Source organism: Anopheles ziemanni, chromosome 3 (assembly GCF_943734765.1).
Source record: "Anopheles ziemanni chromosome 3, idAnoZiCoDA_A2_x.2, whole genome shotgun sequence".
In the NCBI taxonomy this organism is placed as follows: Eukaryota; Metazoa; Arthropoda; class Insecta; order Diptera; family Culicidae; genus Anopheles; species Anopheles ziemanni.
Window position 1 is genome coordinate 44,290,188 of NC_080706.1, and position 26,093 is coordinate 44,316,280.

A 26,093-nucleotide genomic window follows, 5' to 3' on the forward strand; every position below is an offset into this window, starting at 1 on the left:
ACGGGCGTACCATTTGAAAATCGCTTTTCCGACGGGTTCTCTCATTTTCTTCCTTTAACAGTCCACTATGATCACTCCGCACAGCTCTACCACACTCCGCACGGAGGAGGACGCAACAAATCGAGTTCGCTGGGAATCGATACATTGCGTGTACGTCAGAGTTTAGCAAGACGATGAAAGGGTCCGAAGGATGTGTGTGGAACATCCCTTAGTTGCGGGCAAACGAAGCCAACACATTACCATAAACGCTACGACATGGTCGTATTGCACTCACCTAACGAGAGGCGGGCGATTTGTTTACCTAAACTTCATCATAATTATCATCGTCATCGGCGTCATCATCATTATTATCATAATTAAAATAATTCATCTACAGTACCTTTCTCTTCCTATCTGTCCTGCTTCAAGTCTGCCTCCTGATTGGTTGTTTGTGGTGAGTTTTGGGGTGGCTTTCTTGCTAGTATTAGTAGCGCAAAGACTGACAAAGGGGAAATTTGTTTAGAAGAAAAAAAATGGGGTGTTGGAGAAGGTGGTTTAGAAAGAGGGGGTGTGTTTTTATTATCTACCGATTATATGCATTAGTTTCGACATCATGGTCACAGAACAACAACAAAAAAAAAAGGAAATTAGAGAATGTGTGCCCATCTATACACTACTCGTTATTCCGGGTTTTATTAAACCGGGTCGTTTTTCTTATGCTTCGCTTTCCCGGCAAATCTTTTCTTTTCTTTTAGCAGTTAAACAATGGTGAAGTATGCGTGTGTATGAGAGAATGTGCACATGTGTGTGTGTGTGCATGCGGATTTTATATGTGCATCTTTTTCTAGGTGTTGCTCTATCTTTCTTCGTGGGATTTCGCTTACTTCCGGTAAAACAAAAGAGACCTGATTCTATTGGTTGACGTTATAACCGTTCCTCAACATTATACCTCTCGGTCGCACAATTAAAATGTGCTGACATGCTGGTTTTTCAGTTTGCGTCAAGCTTTTGCAGCATGAACAACTGCCCGGCTCTTCGGCTTGTGGGCATTCTACTGCCAAACATGGTACCGGCAGAGGGAGAGAGGAAGAAAACAACACGCTTTCCGAACAGTGGGGATAGGTTGACCGTAAAAAGAGTATTTAAAAAAACAAACGAAAACCCCCTAAAATGAACAAACGACTAAACCTATTTCGTCCAGCATTTCGTTGCCTTTCCCTGACACACAACAAAAGAAGAAAAAAAAACAAACACAAATTTTACGGCGCTTTTACTTTTTTAAATAATAATTAAAATTCACACCTCCAATAGATGTTTTTGAAATATCTTAACATTCAACTTACGTGCCTGCTGCCTCGCACGAACAAACACCCACCCACCCACACACGCACACACACACACACACACCCAGACACACAGGCACACATACACATACATGGATCTATTTACTGCTGCACTAGTCTATGTTGTGTTGCGCCCACCCCCAATATTGTTGATGCATAGCTGTGTTCACGTAATTTTGTTGTTCAACAGCGAAAGTGGCTGCTAGATATAAATTTTATATATAAATATATATATATATTAATTTATATTTATATATATATATTTTTAACATTAATTTCCACACTTCATGATCTTTATGCCCGTCGCATGCTTAACGCACGACCGTCTTCTGCCTTTTTCTCTTCCACTCTTTCTTTCTCTCTCTCTCCCTCTTTAGCTGTGGTTTTGTGTGTGGTGATTGCGGGTGTGTTATTTTCCTTTCCTTCCTTTCCTTTGCTAGGGCTTCATACATAGAATTTTGTTTGTTTTGTTTTAGATACACAATTAAAGCTAACCCATCGAGGAGGTGGCCGCGGACGGTTGGCAGGAGCTGCCGTCGCCCCCGGTCGCCGTCGTCATGTCGTCCGGGCCGACACCACCGGACGCACCGCCGCACGATTGCTGCGGCAGGTTGATCGGATCATTATTGCTACTGCCACCGGCACCGCTGTTGCTGCTGCTGTTCGGGCCACCGCCACCGACGCCGCTGCCGGACGCACTGGCTCCGCCACCGTTACCGCTGCCACTGCCACCCTCCATCGAGCCGCTCGACGACGCCTTGGACGCCAGATCGTTCGGGTTTCTTGGCCTCAGGATGAGGTTCAGGCTCGGCTGAATGGCAAGCTCTGCAAAGGGGGAATGATAAGCACTGTCCATCTCTGCTGCTCGGGCACTCTCGGGCACCTACCTTGCTCTGTGAAGTTGAACAGCGGTGGAAACTCGCGACCGTTCGGCAGGGTCTTGCTGCCCTCCCGGAGCTCGTTGAAGAACGGATGGGCGCAGGCCTGCATCGGGGTGATTCGGGTGCCCGGCGTGTACTCCAGCAGCCGGGAAACCAGTGCGATCGCATCCGGTGGGGTGCGTGTCCGGAACACCTGATCCAATGGAAAAGCAAGAAAAGGTTGTAAAAACAACTGTCTTAGGACTCGTTCGTACGGTCTGGCGCCACCCTTCTCGCCCCCCGTGAGCCTGGACGGACACAGACATTAGGCAAAACACTACTGGGCAGTGGACAGATCAGAAGGATGAGGAGGGGGAGGAGGGCGTGTAGTACATTAGAGAAGGGAAAAACGACGGTAGTCAACGAAACAACAGGGTGGTACGCCACGAAAACACGACGCGGGTGGTAGTGAAGAAAGTGAAAAACCAACAGCACAATCTCGAACAAAATACAATCAAAGACTACAAAAGGCAGTTCGTTGTTAAAAAACGTTAGATTAGAGGAGCAGGGCAATGGGGAAGGGGGTTGGGGGGCTAGGATCAAAAGAGTCAAACAAGAAGCCAAAGAGTGGAGGAAGAAACAAACTTGAAATCACACACACACGCCGACACACACACAAACAGACGTGTGAATGTATTAAATTTTAAGCTGAAGTTGGGAAGCCGAAGCTGAAACTCCAATTTGTATAGAAATCATAAACTCTTTTGCAAGGATTAAATAAAATGTGTTGAAAGCTTTAAATAAAACTGTTGTTTCATAGAAATTAACGGGTAAACGAAAAAATTACGTCGAAAACTAAATAAAGATAAGCTGATAAATGAAAAACGAAACAACTGAGTGGATAAGGAAGCAACTGAGTTGATGAAGGAGCGATTAATTGAGCTTGTCTTAAATTCAACTTTGTTTTTCAAGAGATAGAAAATTGTGGAGCACGATTCGATTCGACTCATCGCTTGGCCGTGAGCAAGAGGGCAAAGAGTAAAATTACAATGTTGAGAATACAAGGAATGTTTCAAGACGATAAAAAATTGATATTATCTGTTGTTACTATTTCATCTTTCGTTTTCAATGCTATTTTTTCTCGTCTGAGGTATTAAGACATAAAAATGTCCACGGCGACCTTCTTTTCCATCTTAGCTCTGATGTTGAGTAGTTGTTTAGTTTAAGCTAGAAGTGCGTTTCTCCTAGTTGTAGCCGTGTGATAGTTCTTAGTGGCTGTGGGTTGACCATGTTGTAGGTGATGTGATACGCCGTGATCGGATAAACGAAATGAGAAGAAACGAAACCCTCTCCCACACGCATTGGGAAGAGGTGGTGGCGGCGGATGATTTTTTGTGCGATCGATCATGCATACAACACACGACGGGAAGCGAAGAAACACGAGCAAACGAGGAAGAAGTGCAGTTCCATACGCGGCTGGGGTTTCTCGTTTTCTGCTTTCTGTCGTGATGAAAATAGGCTCTCATTGCAAACACACACATTAGGTGCCTTCAGGTAACGCGTAAACGCTCGTAGCAGTTTTGAACTCATCACACCAAACGAAGAAGAGAACTAGGCTTTATTCGGTTCTATCAATTCCAAAGCCCCAAAAACGGCATTTTAGTACTGTTTGGCAGCACAAATGGTGAGTGCGTGCGTATGTGTGTGTGTGTGTGTATATGGTATACTTGTCGAGTGTGGTGTGTAAGAAAGTTGGTGCTGAACGTTATTAGTCTAACTTATTAGTAGATACAAAATAAAATTAATTAAATTGATCTTAGCACGATGAAAGAACTCAAAGTGAAACCAGTTTAAATCAACATAGTCCAATTATAATAGGCCAAACAAGAGGACCAATTTTAAAATGAAAACCAAATTGTGCCAAAAAATAAAAAAATGAGTTATGTTAACGAAAATTGTCATCTCGATTGGCCTTAGTTAGAGAGTTGATTAAACAGGACAATAAACAAAGAAGACAAAAATAGTTAACTTCCTTAACAGGACGTAGAAAATCAAAAAACCGTCCCAAACCGACAAGAATTATAACACACAAATGAGCCAACAGAATAAAAACAATGCAAACAACACACAGATAAAACCGCTGTGTTGGTAAAATAAATTTTCGTATGGCTTTGTATGGAATGGTTAAAGGGTGTTTGGAACTGTTGAAACTTCTATCTGAAAAAGAATGTCTGTTTTACTAAACTTGTGATGAGACTAAAAAAGAGATGCGTATGGAGCAAAACTAACCAAAACAAACTTAGTGTAGCAATCCGCAAAGAAGGGAAATAAGTTCGTGACAATAATGCGTACACTTCTATTGCTATCAGTCTACTATTCTAGTGTAGTGTGCAGTTGTGGTGGTTTTTGTAGTGCTGCTGTTGTTTTGAGATGTTTTTTGGCTGTAGGTATCGTTTAATGCTGCTAGTCAGGCCGAAACTGAGCGTAAGTAGAGTAAACGGTAGAAGGCTAGAGGCGGTAGAGTGAGTTCGATCAGTTTTGCAGTTTTTTCGTTTGTTTGTTTGTTTGTTGTTTTTTTTTTGGACAATTCTTCGTAGTTCTTACTCTAATACGTTGGTGCTCGGTCGTGGCGGTAGGGAAAGACATTCGCTCTAGCATTAACTGAAATGAGTCGAAGCGAATCGTACTGAAAATGATATCTGTAAACATTTTTTTCTCGGTTGAATTTGCTTAATTTCAAGATTCAAGCCAGAACGAAGGGGAGCAGGCGAGATGGGGGGTTGTTGGTGGAGAAGATGTAGATGGAGCACTCATTACAAATGAGACGGTCACAAACAATAAATAAGCGTGGGAGCCGCCGATCATTTCGCCGTAGTGACTCTTTTCCGGCTTAGTTCCTGGCACTTGGTTGGAGAGGACGACACTGTTAGAAGTGTTTGTTTGCGTGTGTGTGTGTGTGTATGCGGCGAAATGACATAAGGACAAGAAGCTGCACAAGGACGCTTCACACAAGGGGGGCCCTGGCTGCTCCAGTGTGGTCGTCCTTTTGACGATGAAAGGAGTCAAAGATTACCCTTCTCGGACATTTGCCGGACTCATTGCGTCGGAAGCGCAAGGTGGTGGGAAAGTTAATAGCTGCAACACGTCAACTTTCACAACGAATGTATGATTGTGAGCCAGTGTGTGTGTGTTTTTTTAGGAAGAAAACGACAAAGGACCTCAAAACTTATGCAGCGGGCCAGTAGCGAAAATGGGAACAAAGGGTAAGCGTAGTCATTTTAGGCGTTCAAATAGGCACTGCTGCTGCGGTTGTTGTTTGGTGGTTCGATGCAGTTCTGGAGAGGAGATGGTCACTGTTTCAATTTAACAAACCCGGCGGCGTACCTTTTGCCATGGATGACTTTTGATCTGTGGGAATTTGAACTCCGTGTAGTTGGGATTCATCTCTTTGATCTGTTCCCGTGTCGGCGTGCCGAGAACTTTGATGATTTCGACCAGCTGATCGACGCCGGAGTCGCCCGGGAAGATGGGCTGACCGAGCAGCAGTTCCGCCAGCACGCAACCCGCGCTCCAGACATCTGTTATGAACGAAGCAAAGAGAAAGAGGATGAAGCCACCGGGTGAGACACGCGGAAGGAAGCCCGCGGTTGCAGAACTCGAACCATACCGATCTTGGTGGTGTAATTGACGGCACCGAATATCAGCTCCGGTGCCCGGTAGTACCGGGAGCAGATGTACGATACGTTCGGCTCCCCGTCCAGCAGCTGCTTGGCGCTACCGAAGTCGCACAGCTTCAGCACGGCCGTCTCCGGGTTGAGCAGCAGGTTCTGTGGCTTGATGTCACGGTGGCAGATGCCGAGCGAGTGGATGTAAGCGAGACTTCTGAATAATTGATACATGTAAAGCTGCAGGCACCCGAAGTGCGTCGATGTTTACGGCGATTGGCGATTGTGGGGGCGCAGTTGATGGTTGGCGTGATGGCACATTTCCCGGAAGGAGAAACACGAACGTGTGGCGAAATGATGGAAAGAAATAAAGTAAAGAAAGGTCAGTGGTCGCACATTCATATTAATGGCCGGTGTCGTTCCCGGCTAACGGGCTGCTACTACTTACTCGGATAAAGTTGATAGGTATCGTTTGCTTGTTCTTCGCATAGTGACGGGCGACTTTGTAAACCGTTTCTGGGATATATTCGAGCACTAAGTTCAGATAAACTTCGTCTTTCTGCAAAATAGGCAATAGGGGAGAAGAAGAAAACAGCAAATAGTTAGTACAATCCATCATCACAAGGGGTGGAAAATGATCACTGTATCGTCGACGGGAGGTTAGCTTTAAGGTTAGTAGCGCGCAAACTATTGTGCTTTTACTTTCTTCTCTCAACACAGTGTTTCCATCCTGCGATAGTCGCCCACACCGAGGCAAAGAAACTTCGATCAGATGTACGCACAAACCACACTTCAAGCGCACACACGCACACACAGCTCATGTTAAGTAAGGACATATGTATGTGGTGCGGATTAATTCGGGACACACAATTCTTAAGGGGCAACTGTTTTGCCATTTTGCAATGAAACTCCGAGGCCGACACACACTACTCTGTGCACACAGAGGCGGACTACCGGACCAAAATATTAGCGATGAAGAACCTGAACACACCAACATGAGACGGTGGGGACGGATTCTAAGCGATGGCGACGACAGGTGCGCACTACGAACTGTTGCTCGAGGATCTCTCTGGAGGGAACAAAGCTGCCGTTTATATATGATATCCAGTTTAAGCTGGCTTGCCGATAGATTGATGTCAAGTCAAACCATCGGAAACGTCTGGGTCATCTACGCAAACGATATCACGTTTGTACAACGTGGGTGGTGGTGGATCAGCTCGTACCGATGGGGGGGAATGGATGTGGTGTGAAAGAGGAAAAACTGCTCCTCGATACGTCGTAGGGCAGCTGAGCAAACACGACGGGGTTGTTCTTCAGCGTCGTTTGCATGAGTTAAGTGCTGTGTAGTGGAGCAAAGCACAAGAACCTTTTATTTTTTCTTTAAACTAACACGGCGGCCCAATCGCTTTTTCGCAGCGTTGGTGAAAAATGATACTGTTTTCATTCTAGTAAACCCTGACTATAAGAACTACTCCCAACCGCTTCTGATAAAAAAAACCATAACGACTTAGCAATGCTCAAACAAAACAGGGACATGTTTAACAGTGATTGTTTTTCACTTCGCAAACAACGGACCAATCGTATGTATCTCGTCTGAACGAAAGCACACGCTTTCAACCTAAATGGATATCATACCATACGGTGGTCGCTTTATGACGTGGGTATAGTTCAAGGTATGGAAACACAGGACAAAACAAACCCAATATCCAGTGGACGAGAGCGATTACATGAAGACATTACATGAATGAGTTATTAGAGGACGGTAACGTAGAGGGACGCTATTTGACTAATGCATAATTTCACAGCAATTGGCGGTGACCGATTTCTCTGATGTCGAGTCGATATAAGCTACTTTACACACGGCTGTGGCGTTTTAGAAATTCAAACTAACTATACAAAGGGGTGTTTAAGGGACCACTCACACACACAAACTCACAAATACGCGCGGGCACACACTCAGCCGAGCAGAGGATAACATGGTTACATGTTGCGAGGGAAGAACCAGAACTGTGTTTTCAGCTTAGATCGCAACAAAAATACAAAATTCTAGCGAATGCCTCGGGTAGGATTCGTTTAATCACAAACGGTCCAACCGGGGCTGGAGGCAGGGAAGGTGGTACATGTTATGAGCATTAGAGAGGGAGAGAGAAAAAAAACCAAACAAAAATGAAAAACAAAGGACCAACAAATGCTACAACATTGGCATATATTGGGAGCGGGGAAATCAAATCATAACAAGAACACTCTGCAGCTGCATTTCGTTGCAGTTCGCACACCCCCGCGCGCGGCTAGGACATGGTCGTCCTGCACAGTGCGTGTGGTTAGGTGTGTGTGTGTGGGTGCATGATTGTGGGCGGGTTGGCACACAGTCACCAGCTCTTATGTCGGTTCCATCTCTACCTGCGTCTGCAAGGCACCGGCAAACAGTCCCATGTCCAACGGAAAATCATCTCGCTGTGAGTGTGGGTTGTGAAGAATGGAAACAGGACATGGTTGCGTGGGTTGGTTTTGTGGCGGGAGGGAAGTTGTGGGGGAAAGTTGGAGCGTTTGGAGGAAGATGTCGCAGGTTGAGGAGCAAGTTTTTGTGTGAGCCCATCGAGAAGTTGGTTGAAGGGAAAGAGGGCGGTTGGTTTTTAAATCATTTATTTTTCCCCCATCGATTGGTTTTGTTGATTCGTTGGTTTGTTGGTTTGGTTGGTTGGTTGGATGATATTGGTTGGTTTGTTGGTTGGTTGGTTGGTTGGTTTGTTGGTAGGATGGTAGTTTTTTTATGTTAGAAAAATAGGTCGGAACAGAAAAGAAAAGAGAGACAATTAATATAGAACTTAGTTCTATTATTTTTTTTTTATAAAATTGATAGATGAGATTGACTTACAAACAAAGAAACTATGCAATATATGGTCATGAACGCAAATAACGAAAAAATGGATTACAAAACAGATAATTTCATCATGGTAGAGCTTTACGAACGGAAACAATAAGAGTAGCTCTATAAACGAAAACAATAAGAGATAGCCATAGAGAGAACCAACTGACAAAAAGCAGAAAAACGGGCTTTTCTGGTAATATTGGAAATGTTGTAAGGAAAGGAATACTCGTAGAATAAATATCAGCTCTGAGCAGACTTTGGAATAAAAGAAAGATATACGGATTTTATCCTTTAATTACACTCCCTCCACCAAACGAACATGTCTGGTGTTTTCCAGAAATGCTACAACTAGAAATGATGATGAGGATAGAAAACTCGACGACACTACACACATAAAACAATGGGGGGATCTCGTCGTAACTAGGGCGGAACCAACTAGTGTAGAAAAATCCAACCGGAACACGGTGTATATAGTGTTGCGCGCACGATTCTGTTGCATTTGACGCCAGAACATGGTGGAAAATCATGGGAAAAAATACAATCGTCGCCCGGAAGGACAACACGCGACGAACAAAACAAACGACATGCGCCTTTTTGCTTCCCAGCGCAATTGGTGTGCTCGAAAGTTCAACCAACCTGCGAACTAGCGAGCGAGCTACGAATCAAACCGAGCGCTTTTTGAACTCCTCTAGTGTTGTTTCGTGAACCAACGGAGTGTACTACCAAGACAAAATAGTGAGAAAGTAGTTTTTTTTTTTTTTTCATTTTGTTCCTAATTAATGACACAAGCAACCCAGGACTCGTTGCACGACCCGACGTAAGGATAACGCGCTAACCAGCACAAGTTCTAACACGATGAGAAGAATAAAAAGCTTATCACCTTTCCTTCACACCCTCACACCCTTTTCCGGCGCTGTTTTCCCGAACTTTGGGTGCGTGGAAAAGGCGATAAATACTACACTAGCCGGGGAGGGGGCTCATTCTTCAGCGCCCTGGCGGTACGGATTACACACTGCCGAAACCTACCTTTTCGCCACTGGAGTAGAAGAAGTACTTTAGCTTAACGATGTTACAGTGTTCTAGTCGTCGCATGATCTGTAGTTCACGGTTCTGGAATGGGAGCGAAACAAGAAACAAAACGAAAGGATTAGTAATGAGCAGCCAGCGCGGGCCGTTTTCACAACGAGGTAAACGAAATATGTCTCCCACCCATTCCTTTTCCTCTCGGCCGATATACTGTAGACGGAAACGAAAAAAAAACAAAAATGGGAAAACTAAAAATAAATTACGTTAAATAATTAAGGTCCCCGCTGGATGATGGTCGATAAAGCGCTCGAACGTACGCTGCTCGCGTGCAAAGAGAGCTTTTCCCTTTTATTTGGATCAATAATTCTAGTTCTGTTCGGTTCTAGTGTTTAGCTCGTCGGGCTGTAGGCTAAAAGCATGACAAGCGGGCGGAAAGCGAACGTTGTATATGTCGCAACGCCAAGAGCGGGCCAATCATTTTACCATATCTTCATCTTCCGACCGGGCGATATTTTACAATACATTTGAATTTGGCGGAATGACTTTCGGCGAGCGTCACCACGGCACGCACAAAAGCCGGTCCAACATCGAAACGTTTGGAATTTTGGTGGACTTTTCCAACGAGGATACGTCTCTAACTGTGTTTCACAACACGCACCCACATATCGTTCCCTTGATGTATCGATCCGCTTCTCGGGTGTAGGCGTGGGGGAAAATGGAACAGATGTGTCGAGAAAAAAGGCAGGAGTTAATTTAGCCTGTCACTACTGGCGGAAACGAATTCATTCTAGGACGTTTTTGAAGAATACATTCAATATGAAAATTGGTGCCTTTCATAAGATCTTTTAACGATACGCTAATTTGAAAGTGGGATTTGTGCTTGTCTCTCCCGTGACGGACTAATTTACATCGTCATCGTACAAACAAAATAAAATAAAAAAAAATAATAACCATCGTCACTCACATGCGAATGAGTCGTAATTTATGATGAATTTAAAGATTTGCCGTAAAATCCGATACAATCCACTCCAATCCGGATTCGGGCGATGGAGGATCGTCCCACGTGAATTGCTTGACCTGATTGCGGCGGCGCGTTAAGGTAAATTAACTTCTTCTTTGTGCCGGGATGATGCTTGGGGTTTTCGTTGACTCATCGCAGCCGATGTTGTTTACGATGTAACGATGAATTTGAATGAATGTTTTTATTTAAAAATTAAATCGTATTTTGTCTATAGCGATTAATCGAAATTATCATTTCTGACGGTGCGATTCTCAACACACTCAGCGCTGAGTGTGCTGAGTTACAATGGCGAAAAGCTTCCTGCCCAACGCGTGGGTATTTAATTTGCAAACCTCTGCTAACTTGCAGCGCGTGCTATCGGATGGGAGTGTTTTTGAATCTGTTCGAACGGTGGAAGCACGATTCTCCTGTCAGCGGTTGCATCATATATCACTGCTGCGAAACTAGCCTCCAGCACTGAATGCACAGCAGGTAACGATGTTGAAAATGTGTCGGTATGAACGGTAGACATAACAAAATAATCGTAGAGCAAAAAAAAAAAGAACGAACACATTTCTAATGAACTTCATCAATGTTAAATGGTCCACCGATTTGCACTTCTTTCATTTGCCTTCGGTGCAACCGTCCATAGGTTGGGGAAAAAACATACTTTATTTAAATTTTCCCTCCCCTTTGTGATCGCAACTGCATCCCGACATTGTGCCGGGGGTGTAGGATATGTTGGCTCGCGGTTGCATAATTGAATTCATGCCATCGTTCTACTCCCTTCGCTACTAATAGCATCCTAACGATGGCCATATTAGCAACGCCCGGTCTTCCTGCGGCGTTGGTGCTGACTGTTGATTAGCAAAGCGGTGGGCATCCACCACTCTCCTCATCCCCGGCATGTCCTAAAACGTGCTGAACTAAGCTTCCCTCTCGGCCGTCCTACCTTGGAGGATTACACATCCCCGTACCCTCCCCTCCCCATACGCCCCGAACACACTTACCTTAAATCGTTTGTCCTGTAACACCTTCTTGATGGCGACTAGCTCGCCCGTATCACAGAGTTTCGCCTGGAAGACGACACCGAAGCTTCCATTGCCAATTATCTTAGTATCTGTGTATGATACTTCCTGCGGTCTGTCTGGGCCTTGTCCGGGTGTTGCTACAACCGTCGTCACTTTGGAGCCATCCTTACCTGGGGGATAGGGAAAAGGGGAAGAGAAGAGATGCAAATACGGTTAGTAATATGATCCAGCGAACGGTAGGATCAGTAGGCAGCCCAAGGTCAGAGGAGGAAAGAGACTCGCAGTTATTTAGTGGAGGAAAGGGTCGGCATCCGGCCGCACGACGGAAAACTATCACGAGGATATGACGGCCAACGTTGGAGGAGTAGGTGTTTCCGCCTTCCACCCACATTGCTAAACGATGGTGAACTATTTCCCATGCCCAGTTCCTCGGTTAATACTCCAATTAAAGGCGAACGTAAAAACGTCAAATGCTCTGCCCTTGACGGCTAAGTAGACGTGAACTGCTGGGAGTGGTTCGGCGCTAGACTGAAGAAGTGGGCTTTTTTTTCTTGTGTTTGCAAAAAATGAACCCACATTTGCAACTAACGTTACCCTATGTCTTTAGGGTCTCATTTTGGATCGATAAACACGAGAACTTTTGGTAAGAAAAGTTTAACATTAAAAGCAGGAATCAAAATCGAATCGATCATACAGATATGAAACGGACAACAAGAAACGTAAGGTTTGAAAACAAAAACGTGCAGACGAAATATTTTTTAACACTCCAACTATGCATTCAGAAAAATCATTAAAAAGTACCGGGCCGGAGTTTTTCTCAACTTATCGATCGACTTCAAGTGTCTGAGTGGAGGGGAACGGAAAAAGCCAGAAACAGGCATTAATTGTTCATTGGTGACGCAAACGCTTCAGCTACCACACACGCGTAGTTCTCTCGCCTGACTTGTCCGCTTTGCTGGAGTCGATTCTGGCCCGACGTTGAATAATTTACCCATACGAACGAACATGCGATCGTACCGCCCCCGGGTGGGTAGATTTCCCCTTTCCGAGAGTGAGGATGGGGGGAAAGGCCTTTGTGTCGTTGGAAATTCTAAAAGGGCGGAAAAGTCAATACTCAACCGATTGGGCCCTTTTATCATAATTCTAGCTCTAGCGTAAGAACACGGACCGATTAAAACAATCAATCACGATGCGGAACCACGAGTAACGTGTGACGAGGGGCACGCAATTCTGCCATCTTGCGTAGTTTTAATTTCTACAAATGGTTTGTTGTAGTTGCGTGATTTTTCTAAACATTTCCTATCACCCTTTTCTATTTTTAGAAAGTTAAATTTCCTTTAAAAACAACTTCATAACTTGTTTAATTTAACCAATTCAACCATTGATTCTAAACAACACCATCACAAGTTGGATCCCGGTGAAACCGGTTCAATCTACCATCGCCATTGATAATTTCCAATTACCACGGTTTGACATAATTTTAAAGATACCGAAGTTCTTTAGCAGCTAGTTGCTGTCTGTCAAACACTGAGCATCAACCGCGCTGTTGAAGATAATGATCGACCCAATTTTGCGTTTCGGTTGGATTCTAATAACTGGTTTGCAATAAATAAATTATACCCCTATTGCGCGCGTCACGCGGTTGATTGCTTTATCGAGGAGGAGCCAACCGGAGTTCATCGATTTACGACCCCATTGACGAAAGGATCCTCGTGGTCGCACGTCAGACGCCGGAGAAGTTTGACGTTTGGCGATAAACGGATCTCATTTAAGAATGCATCCAGCGAAACAATACAATCGCCAAATAACGGTGGAAGATAGATGCGCACGGGGAGATAACCCAGTTCATACCGGCTCCGGTGGACTAACAATGTACGGTGGACAGAACAATTACAAAACGACCTATTATTTGACGAACTCGCGCGCCCCGGAGATTAGGTACCGGTCTGGGATGCCGCCGGTTCGATATCGATGGTGGCTGTAATGTCCAATCAGTATCTCATTACGCAATTAGCCCACCTACACACTTTTACTGTAATGCAATCTGACGGTTGTCAATCTGTTATGACCTCCGGGTACTGGGCTGGCTGGATGATAAGATAGTCAATTTCGCGCTGAACTTATCACAAGTTGCCCGTCTGTCTGTCTGTGTCGGTATATTCGCATACATTTCGGCAAACGATTGAAAACTGCGCTATATTGCACGGATATCTTGAGCAATGAACCTCATCTCGTCTTTGACGATGGACACCAAGTCTGGAGATTACTTAGATAGACCATTACTGTTTGTAATAAAAATTGAAAATACGTCAAGTACAGTTTTGATGTACCTGGCCTTTCTTGTGACGATAGATGATAATTCAATGTAGCTGATTGTTCGATAGAGGTGTGAACTATGTGTGTATCTATTACAATCTACCGTCGAGCAAAATGCCGCAGATGTTCTGGAAGCTTCTAGACCGTCCGAACCGTCTGGAACCTATCCGACCCTATCACAGATGGCACAACTCAGGCAGAAAATATAACCAATCCTCGCAATGAGTATTAGAAACAAAAAGACAACAGTCATGGTAGACAACAGACACATTGAAATTCGTGCATTCGTTATTGCAATGCCAATGTACAAGTTCTAGGCACATGCGCTATATGGCCGCACGCTTGTTTGTTCTGAACGCCCCCCGAAGGGTAGCATACGACTGGCCAATTATCCTCCAAATGTTATTGGCTTGCGGGCTAGCCTTCTACTCCACACACACAGAGACACAGCAGACACATTGGCCAGTGCAGGTTTATCAGGATGCTTCAATAAACCCACAAACAAATCCTTCTCCCGGCCGGCTTATCGCCGTCGGGGTTATCTCTGGTCGAGGATCTGGTGAGGCCAACACATTATTGCCCACATGGCCCTCCCGCCAGGCCAGCGGCGGGTGGGGAGGAGAGGAGTGTGGTTCATCGAAGCGCAACGTGCAACGGCAACCACCCGCCGACTGTTTGTTCTTGGCCAGTTCTGTAAATAGTAAACAGTAGGTTTTCACCTCTAAAGGATGACCACTCGACTGACTCGAGAGGGACCATATTTTTGTTAGAACAAAAAACATCTACATATAACGACAACTTCGGTTTGCGTGTTTGCAAGCGTGACTATCAATTCTGGAACATACGATTAATTCGGGAAGGGCACCTCTGTCGTCTGTGTCTGTGTCTTTCATTTCCCTTTCATGGGGCACAGCGTCCAGCCATAGGTCTCGCGCGCTTCCGAAACGAAAACAACAACACGGATGCAATGATGAATTATGTCCTCCGTCTGTCCTGATTAAGTTCACGAACAACAACAACAACAACAAAAAGTAGCCATCACAAAATGGCGTGTGGGGGACACCTTTTTTGTGTGGTGGGAATTTTCCCATGCCTTTTTGCTCCCACTGGCGATAGACACCCCGATTGTGTTGGAGCCCGCAGATTATTGGTTTCTGTTGCCAGCCGAAAATCGCACCACCATCGCAAACTGTGCGACTGATAAGAGTGCGACCCAGTGAACGGCGAGTTGCGGGGATTAGGCCGGGCTCGGCATGGAATTGATACGATAATGACGAGCCTCCAAAATTAATACTGCGTCGGATGGAGTTTTCGCTACTCCATCTCGCAAGGCAATAAATGTTTGTTTTGCTTTTCAGTGGCCACCATTTCGAGAGATAAGAAACTAGTGCCGCTATGCAGAAATCACCGCAGCTTGCGAAGCAAATTAGGACCGACTTGACTTCAGCGCCTCACACAGGGGTTCATTCATAGGCAAGGGACTACCTACGCAACCTGTTGCGATGATGATGATTTGCCGGGTTGTCCCCCTGGTGGCACATAACTGCCACAAGTTTAATTCACTCCCGCTGAACAATCAACTTGCACCAATGAACCGGGGAAAAACGGTAAAGTCACTCGCTTAGGTGAAGATAATTTGTGTTTGCAAACGGCTACGGCTCCACCAAATCGCGCAGTTCTCGAGGGCAGTTTTGAAAACTTTGCCATGCTGAACGCGAAACTACGAACTGGAGCACAACCCTATTTTAGTCGGAATTAATTTGTTCGCTTTGCGGAAAAGTTTTCTCTCCCCCCGGGGGTGGAAGTTTATCATTCACGTTAGCAATCTCGCTCCTCGCCCCGTGTCGAAACCCGACCGCCACCTCTCGACGGCGCAAATGACAGTCGTAAGTCACGAGCGTAACTCGATTTGTTTGTTTGTTTGTTTGCTCGGTTGCCCGCACTTGGACCACTTGGGTGCGTTTTTCGTAAACTCCTTCCTTCGTTCAAACCCATCGAATCGCTCTCCCGTCGCGTTCCGTAGCGACAGCCGGAAATAATCATCATACAGCGTCCCGATAATCTACCCGATGCCAGGGAGGACGTCAGAGCACCGTGTGCTTGACCTATGCGGAGATAGACCAACCCCAGCGTGACGAGGAGGAGTTTGGCGATGCAAACAAACGAGAGCTGTTGAGAGGCAATCTCGAAAGTGTTTGCTTCGAGATGAACCACCACCGTTTCTTCTCTCGAATTTGGTGGCCTGTGTTATCGTGTACAAATAGCAATTCTGATACGTAGAATCTTACCGCTGTCCTACGCATCGGATCTGCTGTACGACGCAATAGCTGCAGCTCTTGGCTTGCCGTGGGGAGAGATGTTTACCGGTGCGCAATAAGCAAATCAAGCAACTAACCACACGCACCTTGCCTCTGTCACATCCGTCAGCCCGGGATTACCGTCCCTTGACGGACATTCCTAAGCACACCGGTTTAGCCGCGTATGACCTTTTCTATTGCCGGAAGAGCTGGTTCCACGTTGCTCACGACCAAAAAGTCTGCAGTACACGGCGCTCCCGGAAGCGAGCGAACGAGAGAGAGGGTGGGGACGGTGTCACCACGCAATAATAGCAGAGCAAAGCCAGAACACGGTACCGGTTAAAGGAGGCTGCTGACATGGGAAGGGTTTAAAGTATCCGCATCCTACCTTCACGGAAGTGCTTGTTGATGAGTGGAGATCGATGTATGCAACCACCATTCGCAACACGCAAACATACACCTCACATATGAGCAGCCCTCGGCGACGATGGCGGCGGCTGGCTACTTCCTTTTCGGAACTTCTGTCTGGCCAGCTTAGTCGTGAACAGACGAACTAGCACCTCCATGCTCCTTCCTTCGTGCCGTCGGACAGGTGCTACTACAACGGCATACCTAGCCAGTTAGTACCCCTTCGCCATGGGACGTGAACTTAACCTAGCAGGTTCTAAACCAACACAGACAGGTAGACAGACGAAGTGGCGGAGAAGGTAGACGGTACACGCGGCTGCACACGTTCATATGTGGTCCGAACGGTTTCGGTTCATTGGTGAAGGTGCTGGTGGTGGCGGCGACTAGCCGCTCGGCTGTAGTTTCTGTGCGGAGGAGAGCTAGACGGGTTTTTGCAGCGGTTCCATTTCAGTGCCTCACTTTCAAGGTCTTGACGATGATGCCGGGCTATTTTGCAGGGAGGAATGCACTGGCTCATATGAAGGGAAAGAGGGCCGCGGTAGGATGGCGCTTGAAAGAAGCTTAAAAAACGGAAACAATAGTCAAGAATTGGTAATCCTTGTCTACAGGGTTCTTTGGACTCATTCATCAATCAATCGAAAACAACATTCCAAATGGCCTGGAATGCTCGGTAAGCTATTTGTATGGGCCTATAAAACTCCTATATAGTTTGTTGGTAAAAATCAGCATTCAAATAACTTTAAGAACCAAATCGAGTCATTAAGCGGACATACGGGCAAGAATGTAAATGGCGTATATTTATGTCCGCTCTCCAACAAGTCGTCGGGTGTAACTATTTTGCGTCATAAAAATCCGCTTTACGTAGACGAATTTCTACCATCACCCGATGACGACTGAAGAAATCGACGAGAAGCAATGTAACCGGAAATGTTTGTACTTTAAAAATGCAACCAATCGATCGTAAGAGCGATGTGAACGTAAAGCCCCCCACCTCCATCGGCACGTCTGCCTGTCATTAATGAGCTATCTTCGTTCAGTTTGACGTCACCGGGGGTGAGGTGTTTTTTCATTACAAACTCATTACTTTTCAAACGAGGCAATGGATCCTCGAGTGGCCAACGCGTAACTTAAATCAAATCGACCAAAAGCCAATAAATGTCGGCGGTTTGAAAACTTTTAATGGCGCGGACACGGGTTGTGGGCGTACAAGTTCAAATTGGAAATACTTTTAACAGCTCATTAAAACGACCGCGACTTCAAGTGTCAAGATGTAAATTTAAACGCTCCGCAGTAGACGGTTCGGGCTAGGCCTTGCAGTGTCACATTTGATCCCAGAGTACAAAACAAGAGTTCCTTGTACTGCAATAGCATAGGCCCGAGTGCAAACTGCGGTAGATTGACAATACACTGACCGAAGTTTATCTCGCAAGGACTTAAGTAGGTGTAGAAAATTATCACTCCAATCTGGTCAAACAGAGGCGCTTCGTGATAATGGGTGAAAGAAGCTGTTTCCTGGTGCCGATGGGAGTAAGGCTGGCGCAAGGCTTGTCACAAAGTCTCAAAAGAAAGCACTCCTCAATCACTGACAAGGACAATGGGCTTATCGGGCTTATGTTACACCTTCGGTTTGTTAGTTGCCACCTGCTTTGTTCCCGCGTTTGATTCCGGCTTTAATCGACACACATGTTTGTTCCTTATCGCGGGGTGTGGTGTGACTTAACTCATTCCCAACTTGTTTCCGACTAGCGACGCACAGAAATAGCAGAGGAACGCATGGGAACCAACCAAGACCTTGATATACCAAAGCCTGTTACCGATTCTCGTAATGGGCGACAAATTGTCTCAGAAGAGGTTATCCTCCGATTTAACGTTGGTAATTCGAATTCTAGACGATTTCCATCACACGGACCGTAGTTAATTTGGGGGGACAAAACACTTACACATCTCCTTGAGCTTCCTCGACAGCCGACTAAAGCTGAAGCAGGAACACTGCACCGTCGGTTCACCATCGAGCGAACCGCCATATTTGGCCGCTCGCTCGAGTTTCTTCTGCTGCTTCCGCTGGCGCTTCTCCTCGGCCAGCTGGCGCTGCAGGCCGTACTTCTCCCGTATCTTGGGGCTGCCGTTCTCGTCGATGTAGTACAGCGTCTGCTCCAGCCCGTCGTACTTGTTGATCAGCTTCGGATCGATGGCAAACACCTGCAGGACGTTCGGATCGGAGGCGGGTGGCGCTGGCAGCTGAGGGGCCACCAGGGGATTACTAGGCACTGTCACCGCCGTTGGCTCGTCGGCGTTGGTCCTCTGTTGCTTCGGCTGCTGGGTTTGCGCTTGCTCCTCCTTCTCGACCTCCACCTCTACCTTCGGTGGAAGCTGCATCGTCGTGCCACCGGTATCACTGGGTCTCACGCGGGCGGTCTGGCCCCCGGCGGGGCGGCGGTTCACTGCGGAGACGGGTACCGTCGCGGGCTCTTCGTCGAGGTCGTCCTCGACAAAGCCATCCGTGTCGGTGCTATCACAGGCGGTCACTACCTTTGGCAGTGCTCTCGGTCGCGGACTGTTCACGTCCGGCAGACTCTGGCAGGTACGATCCTTCATCAGCCGCAGCTCGGACTGAGGCTTCTTCTTCGTCAGACGCAGCGTGATGCCCACCTCTTCCTCATCCTGCTCTTCCTCCACCTCCTCCTCCTCGTCGTCGTGCTCGTTATCTACGTCGTCGTTATCAGCTCCCTGTGCACCACCACCACTATGCGCGCGCTGTGCCAGCACTTTGTGCTGAAGACCACCTCCTCCCGCTGCCCCGACACGCTCCTTCGTGCGTACCCCTGCCGAGCCTGGGTTGCCGCCTCCGGTCGAGAGCAGCCGACCCGTTCCGGTGACACTGCCACTCGCACTGCCAGGCAGCTCGCGATCGATGTCCTGCATCGAAAGGAACACGCCCGAGTCGGAGGCGGCGATTTTGCTGTCCACGAACGAGGGCAGCGTCTGGTTGTGGCGCTGGTCATCGTTCTCGCACTCACTGTTGTGCTTGAGATTTTCCATGCGCCGCCGGAAAACCACCGGCAGCGTTAGAGGCATCCCCACGGTGTTGCCACCGCCGATCGTCGCTCCCGTTGTAGCCTCGCACCCGCTGGCCGTCGTCACCGTCACTCCCGGGAGCTCCAGCTCGGGCACTGCCACCGTTGTGGCCATCTTGGGCGGAAATGCACTGCTTTTCCCGTAACACTGCGGACACTCTTCGTACTGCTTGGGAAGCTATCACTTATTACTTGGTTAAAGCTATTGCACTGAGTTTTTGTACGACGTTCAACGACGCAAACTGTTGGAAGAGAATGCAGTGGTAAGCGCTCGGAAACACGACAGAGCGACCTTGTTGCGGACGATGCGAACGAAACACTCTTTGGGAAGTTCTTGAACACGCAAGTAGGAACAATGGGCTAGAGCGATTTCAATCCTTAATTATTAAACTCCATTTCTTGCAAACGAGATACATTAACGCAGGTTTCAATAAGTCTTTTGCTTCAAAATGAGGACTACATTCCAAAAGTTTGTCTAAGTTCATCGAATTGACCAGAAATATTTAAAAATTACCCAGAATTGGTCAACATAGTTCATAAAAGTTCTGATCCTGTCAAAAACAAGACCTAATTTTCACTTAGTAGCCGAGCAATTATAATGCCTTCGCAGACTTGTGGCTTTTCCTACATATTTTCTCGTAGGTTTTTTGTGGTTCTCGCAAAACACTTGTTGTTTTCTTTGAAATTTGTTTAGCAAACAAGCAAACTCCTACACTGGCAAAATGGCGTTCATAAAATGCCACTGACACCTTTAAAAGTCCCACCGCAGAGCACTGGGAAATCCCGATGAGCGCCAAGGGTTCAGAGTGGTAAGGCGGCGGAGTGGTGTTAACCTCCTGCTGGTCAACCGAAAAACCCGCTAACGTCGGCACTTTTGACAGTTCCATTTATGACTACTGCTACAAACAACAACCCGATGTCGAGCGACAAACTGAGCGCCTACATTCGCGGTTGAAGACACGTTTTCGGTGGCGCCGTCTTCTGCAAGAGACCGCTGCAACCTAACCACTGTGCAAAATTACGACGCAAAACATTAAGCGCCTAGGCCCTGCAAGGAGCGGGGATTCCCAACGTACGACACCACGGCCCTGGACGTTGATCACTTCTTCCCTCCGGGGCCTGCGGGGGCACATACCTTGAGATGGTGTCCGCCTCCTTCACAGACCCTCGGAAGCCCAGAGGCCAAAACACACTGGAGTACTCTCGCCGCACGTTTGCTGATTCATGCCTCACGAGCACATGTACAAACCAACCAGAAAAGGTGAAGACGAAACAACGAGCGAAAAGGAGCGGAGCCTTGCCCGCCGTGAAAGTTGTGCCCGAATTGGGCGACCAAAGCAGAACAGAGAAATTGCGTCTTAAATCAATCTTTGCAAAAGTACGACCGCAAGAAATCTCCCTCCCAGCGAGAGCAAAAGGAAGGCGCGCCAGAAATGGGGAAGCAAAAAGGGGGTGATGGGAAGCAACCCATCGCAGATTCCACCCATTCACTCTGCATTCGCTTTTGGGCGAAAAATAGTCGACTTTCTTGTTTACGAACAGAAATGCCACAACAAATAGGAAGGATAGCAAAGTCAGAAAAAAGGACTCCAAAAACGTGCTAAAAGGGAAAACAAAATCCATTCTGTGTGTTGGTAAGGATTGGTTATGCAAACCTTGGTAGTAGTTAGATATTGAAAGCCAAAGAGAAATGAGATCGATACTCCGAAGGAACCCTTTCTGGTTTCTGGAAGAGAACACCCCGAGTGGGATGATTTATAGTCCCTCTGCAATGCAAAAACTCCACCAACCTCGCCTCATCCACGCTTACTTATGTAAGGATGATGACGACGATGACCCTCAAATGTGTAACGGCCCCGACCAGTTCGCGCCGCCATTGAAGCTAGTTAGCTGCTCACTGGTGTTAATTATTCCTAGCCAGTTTTATCAGTAACCAGTTCCACCAGCCGAAGACTGGGGAATTCCTGGTCGGGCGGGGAGAGAGTCTTGCAGACTGATCCACTCCGGAGCCGGGGGGAGGAAGTTCGGTTTCTACCGGTGGAATGATTTAGCATATTTACGCGATGGAATGCTGCGACATTCAAAACCGAAAGAAGATACCACCACGTCGGGTGAGTCATTTGTCACAGCGGTGGACTACGGAGGAACCTCCGGAAACTTTAGGTCAACTCTTCTACATTCTTGAATGGGAGTGATGGATCCCCCTAAAAGTATTCCTCGCAGTTTCGACGTGTGGACTGGAATTTCCCGTGTGGTTTTTCGAAAGCCACCATGGAGTGGAACCCTGATAGTGAGTTCAATACCCCAACAAAATGTGCCAAAACGCACATGTCAGCAACGCAGCGGCGTCGTCAAAGTGCGTGGAGTTTCGACGGAAGGGGTATAGATATAGGTAGATAAACAAACACACCAGTAAGCAGTACATACCGCACAAAACAACAAGAAAAGGGGGAAACAGATAAAGCTGACGAAACGCCGGTTCGCGGTTGCATCAGCCAAAGGCGGTCCCTCCTAACGTGACGAATTAAGGCATTACCCCCCGAGCGAGCGCCAGAAATTAATCCATCACAAAACGTGCCGCGGCGTGACGGCGCACGGCTTGGTCTTGGTCTTGGTCTTGGCACAATCCAGTGAACCATGGCTGGAAAAAAGGATCGTCTCGATCGCGTCGATCAAGCCGCGCTCAAGAACCGGACAATTCAAGGTTGCCACACATTCGCGCACGCACAGCGGTGCTTTTGCTGCATTCCAAAAGTCATTAAAAATGGACGGGGAACCCTGCTGCAAAAACCCTGCGGCCGAGGACAATTTTCAAGTCACGCTGGGGTTGCGCGGTTCGATGATTGAAGCATTAATGAATTGCATTACGGCTGATGGCGGCGATGGTGCGGAACCGAGAAGCAAATATGGACAATCCATAAGCCTACACAATCGGCGCACATTCAAGTAATAGTAAGACACAACAACAGGTTCCGGGCGAATGGCGACTTTCCTAGTGATGGCACCGACCCGCCATCGACCACGTTCCTTGTTTGCAGCCATAAAATGAATGTGCAGATTCGGTTTCGGCCGCCTCTAAACCATCTGGGCAAGAGCTAATAAATGCCAGCTAGCAGTAAGGAAGAGCCAACGCAGCACAAGGTGATGCCATTTTCCACTGCAAGACTACTCTTTTTCCGGACCCCTTCAACCGGAAACCGAAGTGACGAAGATGGTGATGAAATCGTCGAACGTCGTTAACCGAAAGTCCGAACGGAGAGGAAAGGAGTTCTATAAATATTTATCATCGAAGTGCAACGGTAAGAGGAAAAGCTTCGCCACGAACAAATACATTCCGACTACGATGGACTGCTCCGTCAGGAATGTGTTCATATGAAGGAAGCTAAAGCTTTCTACAATAACCATTCCTACCGATTGGCTGCTGCATTTAGACTAGTGATGAGAATAACAACTCAATTTGGAGAAATTGAATCAGACGATCACGATGATTCAAATCTTTCAGTTACTCTTTTGTGACTAAAAACGCGAAAAGTGAGTTATTAGTCTCCACAGAGAATCAAATTGCAAGAATGAATGTGTAAGTTGCTAGTCACCACAAAGATTCGAATCTCAAGTAGCGATTCGTATCCCAAGCAGAGATTTGAATCCCAAAAAGAAAATCGAATGCCAAAAGTGAGTAAGAGTTATTGGACGCCACTAAGATTTGAATCCTAAACAAGAAATCGAATTCTAAACAGGGATCGGAGTCCCAGCTAGATGGAAAATCATATCATTAAGACACTTTCACTTTAGTTTATTTAGGTTTTCAATGACTCTTATGGGAGTTGAGTCCTTGCTGGAGATTCGAATTCCATTTTGAGATTCAAAAATTCCAGCCTTGAGGTTCGAATCCTTTCTTTGGAATTTGAATCCCTGATTAGGATTCGATTTCTTGCGCGCACTCAAATCTCTGTGGTGACCAGTAACTCGTTTACTCACTCTTGGGATTCGAATCTCTACTTTGAATTCAAATCCTTCCTTGGGATTCGAATCTCTCTAAAGGATACAAATAAAAAAGGAGTTGCACAAACTTTCCGAGAGAATTTAAAATAATTCAGTTCAATGGTAAGGTTTCTACTCATTCACTTATTCTTACTCTACTTCTAATTATCGGAAAAATAGATCCACATAAAAACCTTATGGACTTTTATGGACCCACAAACAAAGAGCGAATATCTCATGACAAGACGTCAGAGATTAATTTCCATTGATTTGAGATATTTGTTGGTTTTGTTTAAGGAAATTATATAACTTCCCCCGTCAATACACGAACATATCTATTTTGTAAGTGATCAACTTTAAAAATACCCTCTGGTCAAGTTTGACGACCTTAAGCTCATTTTCTTTGCCAAAATTCAACCATTTCAGCCCGCTTAGACTGTCTTCGACGCTACACTTTGCTCCCTTCTTGGTGACACCATTATTCCGGCATGAAAAAGACACACATAAGCCACCTAGAAAATGTCTTAACAATCCGCCTTCGAACCGTCTCAAGGCAGCCACAGTTCAACAGTCAACCGAACAGCGGTCAACGAACGAACGAACAAATGTGCTCAGCATCAAATCGAATCTCCTGTCCCTTTGGTTAGCAGAAACCTAAACACATTTGGCGTTTGTTTGGTCTATTCGTTTCGGTGCAAAACACGGTGCAACCACCGCCCTCCTGCTGCCACGTAACGTCGATCCATCGGTCGGTCGGGTCGAGAAAAGAAAACGGCAAAACGGCGGAGAAACGGTGCCGAGCCGAACAGCGCGCGACTGCAGCGCGTGCGTTTTCCGTTTCTTATGCTACTATATGCACCGTAACCCTCTTTTCCATCAAGAGGAGGAGGGAACGAGAAGGGTGGGGAGCAAAAATGTGGTGGTGCATTTCGGACTCAAAACAAAGTCCTCACCCACATCATCTGATATTTGCGGGCAATTTCTGCCTCACCAGAGAGAAAGAGATCGTGGTCGGGGTTTTTCCTTAGAGCAACCATCGTCCGGTGAAGATATGTAGTACACAAGATCATGCGTTGCGGGAGTCGACGTTGACTTCGTGGAAGCAAGAAGCCGCCCGGCCGCCAGAGGATCGCTCGAACATCGTCAACACGAACATTTGAGATGAAAACGATCATCTCGGGGTACGCGATCAGCGCAGCAGCATAGGATCGTTTCTTCTCTCCGTGTGTTTCCTCCGCATTCCGCGTTCGCTCGATGTTGCATGCGTTTTCCGTTTCTTTTCATCCCCGATTATAACGGTGTACCCCTCCCCTCCATCGCTGATGCTCCCACTCTCTTTCGCGCGTTATAAAAGACGTGGAGCAGCCGACGGAGCAGCATATTTTCGCGGTCCGCGAAGCTATTTTTAGCAGCACTTACGGGCGAAGACGCGAATGATTTATTTTAAAATCTCACTATTAAACCCCCAGGCGGGGTTTGGGTCGCGGTCGGTGGGGTGGGGTGGTGGGCAGAAGGGAGCGACACTGCGGCGTCGAATTTTGAACCGGGTACGGAACAACCACACCATCATGCGTTTTTCTCGGTAAGTTTTGCTCGTCGTTCCCCATTGAATATCATGCTGCCGGCTCTTTTCTTAAAACCACCTTAAAAGAAAGTAAGCTGGCCAGTAAAGTTGGTACACAACGCAACACTTTTGTGCCGGGGACGATTCTCGACACATTATTTAGTATGTCGAATGTATGCTGTTGTTTGGGGCTCCGATTTGTTCACGATTTGTTGGAAAGATTGTTCCACCAAGCGAACACGCAAGAGGGCGATCCCAAAAGGGGCCATTCGTATCAGGGGCTATGACGTCAATGTTAAGCAAACAGTGCTAGCAAACGAGGAAATGATGATGTTTGAAAGCGTGCGCTATTCGAACAATGGTTACAAAAATACCTATGCAAAACAAACTTACCGAAACGAACAAAAGTGAGCGAGAAAAAAAGCAAAGTAGAAAAATATACTCAACTAAAAGAAAAATCGACAAGATGTCACCAGTGATACTTTTACCGTATGAGTAGCCAGACTCAGCTCGACCAAGAGGAAGAAGTAGAGGTTAGCTACTAAACGTCCCGGATGAGTCAATAACGACGAACTTAAAAAAAAAGGCAATCTTTCGCGTGGGAGAGCGTCTGAATCGCCCGAGATGGCGATCTGGCGAAGGTCTTTGCCGGTCGGGTTGAAAACAAAAAAGGAAAAAGC

General features: G+C 46.6%; 1 protein-coding gene across 1 annotated transcript; it reads right to left on the reverse strand.

Annotated features, from left to right (window-relative positions):
* Positions 1–1,234: 1,234 nt before the first annotated feature.
* On the reverse strand, positions 1,235–19,869 carry LOC131287316 (protein kinase shaggy-like). Its single transcript, XM_058316355.1, has 9 exons — positions 18,735–19,869; positions 11,753–11,943; positions 9,743–9,826; positions 8,248–8,301; positions 6,296–6,406; positions 5,850–6,087; positions 5,567–5,760; positions 2,210–2,396; positions 1,235–2,147 (listed from the first exon to the last, which is right to left on the reverse strand). Exons 1-9 carry the CDS (start codon positions 19,867–19,869, stop codon positions 1,813–1,815), a joined length of 2,529 nt encoding a protein of 842 aa, XP_058172338.1. The 3' UTR covers positions 1,235–1,812.
* Positions 19,870–26,093: the final 6,224 nt, after the last annotated feature.